Genomic DNA, 2550 nt, shown 5'->3' with positions numbered 1-2550 from the left:
ACACTTTTCTTGATCTAATTTATATTAGTTGATGATTTGGAAAATTTTCCAAAAACTTTGTGAAAGAATATACATTGACAAACATATTAAATTTGTTTGACACCAAAACATATATTTCTAATTGTTTTGTATCTTCTTACTAAGCTTGGTACCTTAAACAATGGTATATTGTACAAGAAAACCTTGCACGAAATCAAACAGTAAGCCACCAACTCAAGTTTAACGGTTGATAAGTCCAAAAAAGTTACATCCCAAACAAATGTACAAAGTAGCAACCTGACAAGATATCTTAGAGATCGAGTGTTAATTTTGTCCACAAGAATACTAAACAAAAAAACTTAAATGCCTAAGCTATTGAAACGAGAAAATGTGGGTTTTGATATTGTGCAATAACCAGCTAATGGTTGGGAGACTAGGGCATATTTTCAAATATGAGATAGGCTGAGGATTTCATGAATCGATCTTAAAACACGTGTACATATACTCGCTCATATTCAACTCTTGATTTCTACGTGTACTCAACTCAAAGTTGATGCTCGTACTGCTACATATACCTAATGGTCATAACTAGTCAACGGGTAGTCATGTGGTGAGTGACGTGGAAGGCCAAAGCACGATAAAAACCCACTTTATATACGCGAACAGTTAGTAGTCAGAGGATCTGTCAGTGTCAGAATAGACACACTTATGGATATTATTCTCCTAATGATCATCAATACGTTGCTCTTATCTAAGTCGGCGCCTTACCACCACATCATCTCAACCGAGTGATGCACCCGAAAGGTTGCACACCCAAACGTAGGTATCAAGTAATAACTGGTAACGTCGGGGTCGATCGAAGGATAGGAAGGTAATTCGTATATCGGAAGGTCTCGCTCACCGGTTTAAGTGTCACAAACTAACTTAGACTAAAAGGGAAAGGAACAAAGATAAACGGTGGGTTTTGATCGAATAAGCAACAAAGAGGAAAACAAGTAAAACTAACTAGATCCAGCACAAGCTCTCTAAATGGAAAGCTTCTCTTCTCTCTCAAGCGGGCCGCTCTATTGTGATCTCCACAATAGTTGCGGCTGTTCCCCGATACCAAATGCAATGCTTTGCCATCCCTAAGGGCGTAAGCAGACGCATTGAGGCCCTTCAAAGGGCTTTCTGGTGGGGAAAATCTAAATCCATACATACTATTCACTGGTCTGCCATTTGTCTCCCCAAAAATCTTGGCGGTCTTGGCTTTCGCCTTCCTGAACTCGACAACCAAGCTTTCCTCAGCAAATTAGTTTGGCGTCTCTTTAAAAACCAAGCTTCACCTTGGGCCAAAATTCTTAATGTTAAATACTTTAATAAAGAGCAATTCCCGAAAGAGGCAAAAAATCACCATTCTTGGCTTTGGAAATCCATATCCAAACATATTAGTCAAGTGTCAAAACTAGTCTTTGGGATGTTAATAAAGGTACTAATATTAACATTTGGCATGACTACTGGATTCCTAATCATCCCCCTCCGCTGACCAACGATAAAAATTGTCAGCTCACTGTTGTGGCCCAACTTATTACGAATAACCATTGGAATACGAATATTTTATCTCAATACTTTAATGCTAATGTATGTAATGCAATTTTGAATATTAATCTGCAGGCACATCAGATGGATATAGCTAGATGGTCATTAACCAAATCGGGAAACTTCACTATCAAACCCATGTATAACTATTTACGTTCTGAGAGAAACCCAAATGAAATCAAGGAATGGAAATTTATATGGGATTTGCCTGTTATTCCTAGAATCAAATTATTTGTGTGGAAATGCTGTACCAATAGTCTACCAGTCCGGGACAAAATAGGAAAGTACATTGGTGGCTTATACGACTGTGAATATTGTAATGATAGGGAGACTATGAACCATGTTCTTCTTCATTATGGTTTTGCTAAATCAGTATGGTTCTTGTTTAATATTATTTCAGAAAATATACATAGCCTGCAGGAATGGATTATTTCTTGGAAGGACATAGACGAAGACTCACAGATCCTTTTTTCAACCGTTCTTTGGAATATATGGAAGGCAAGGTGTGATAAATGCCTATCCCATATCAATACTACTCATGAGATGATGTTAACCAGAATTAGGGGTTCCCCAACACTTACCAAGATACATCAAATCAAAGAGGAGTCGAATGTAACCAGTCAATCGTTTCAGTCTTTGACACCTTTTGTCAAGATCAATGTTGATGCTTCTTTCATAGCCGTGACCGAAAAGGCGGGAGTGGGGTGTTTCATGCAGGACGAGCATTCAGTGTTTGTAGCAGCTGCAGCTTATAATATTAGGGGTCAGAATGCGGAAGAATGTGAATGTTGGGCTATCATTAAGGCTTGGCAGTGGGCCAACTTCAATCACATCCCTTGCATTCAAATAGAGAGTGATAATCTCAACATTATTCGGAGAATACGTCAGGAAGAATCGACGATCTATTGGCAATCAGAAAACCTTATGCAGATCATTTACCATGGCGAACGAATTAGTAGAAGTGGATTTCTCATTTATCCCGAGGGAGAGTAA

At 38.5% G+C, this 2550-nt stretch overlaps 1 protein-coding gene across 1 annotated transcript; it reads left to right on the top strand.

The window, feature by feature from the left end:
• Positions 1-1641: 1641 nt before the first annotated feature.
• On the top strand, positions 1642-2550 carry LOC147548364 (uncharacterized). Its single transcript, XM_086668033.1, has one exon. The coding sequence runs from the start codon at positions 1642-1644 to the stop codon at positions 2548-2550; it is 909 nt and encodes a 302-aa protein (XP_086524159.1).

This window comes from Eschscholzia californica, unplaced genomic scaffold, assembly GCF_041429995.1.
Source record: "Eschscholzia californica isolate CP2 unplaced genomic scaffold, dmEscCali1.0.p SCAF_3, whole genome shotgun sequence".
Lineage (NCBI taxonomy): Eukaryota > Viridiplantae > Streptophyta > Magnoliopsida > Ranunculales > Papaveraceae > Eschscholzia > Eschscholzia californica.
The sequence above is the reverse complement of the archived record's forward strand: the minus strand, read 5'-3'. Positions and strand labels throughout refer to the sequence as shown.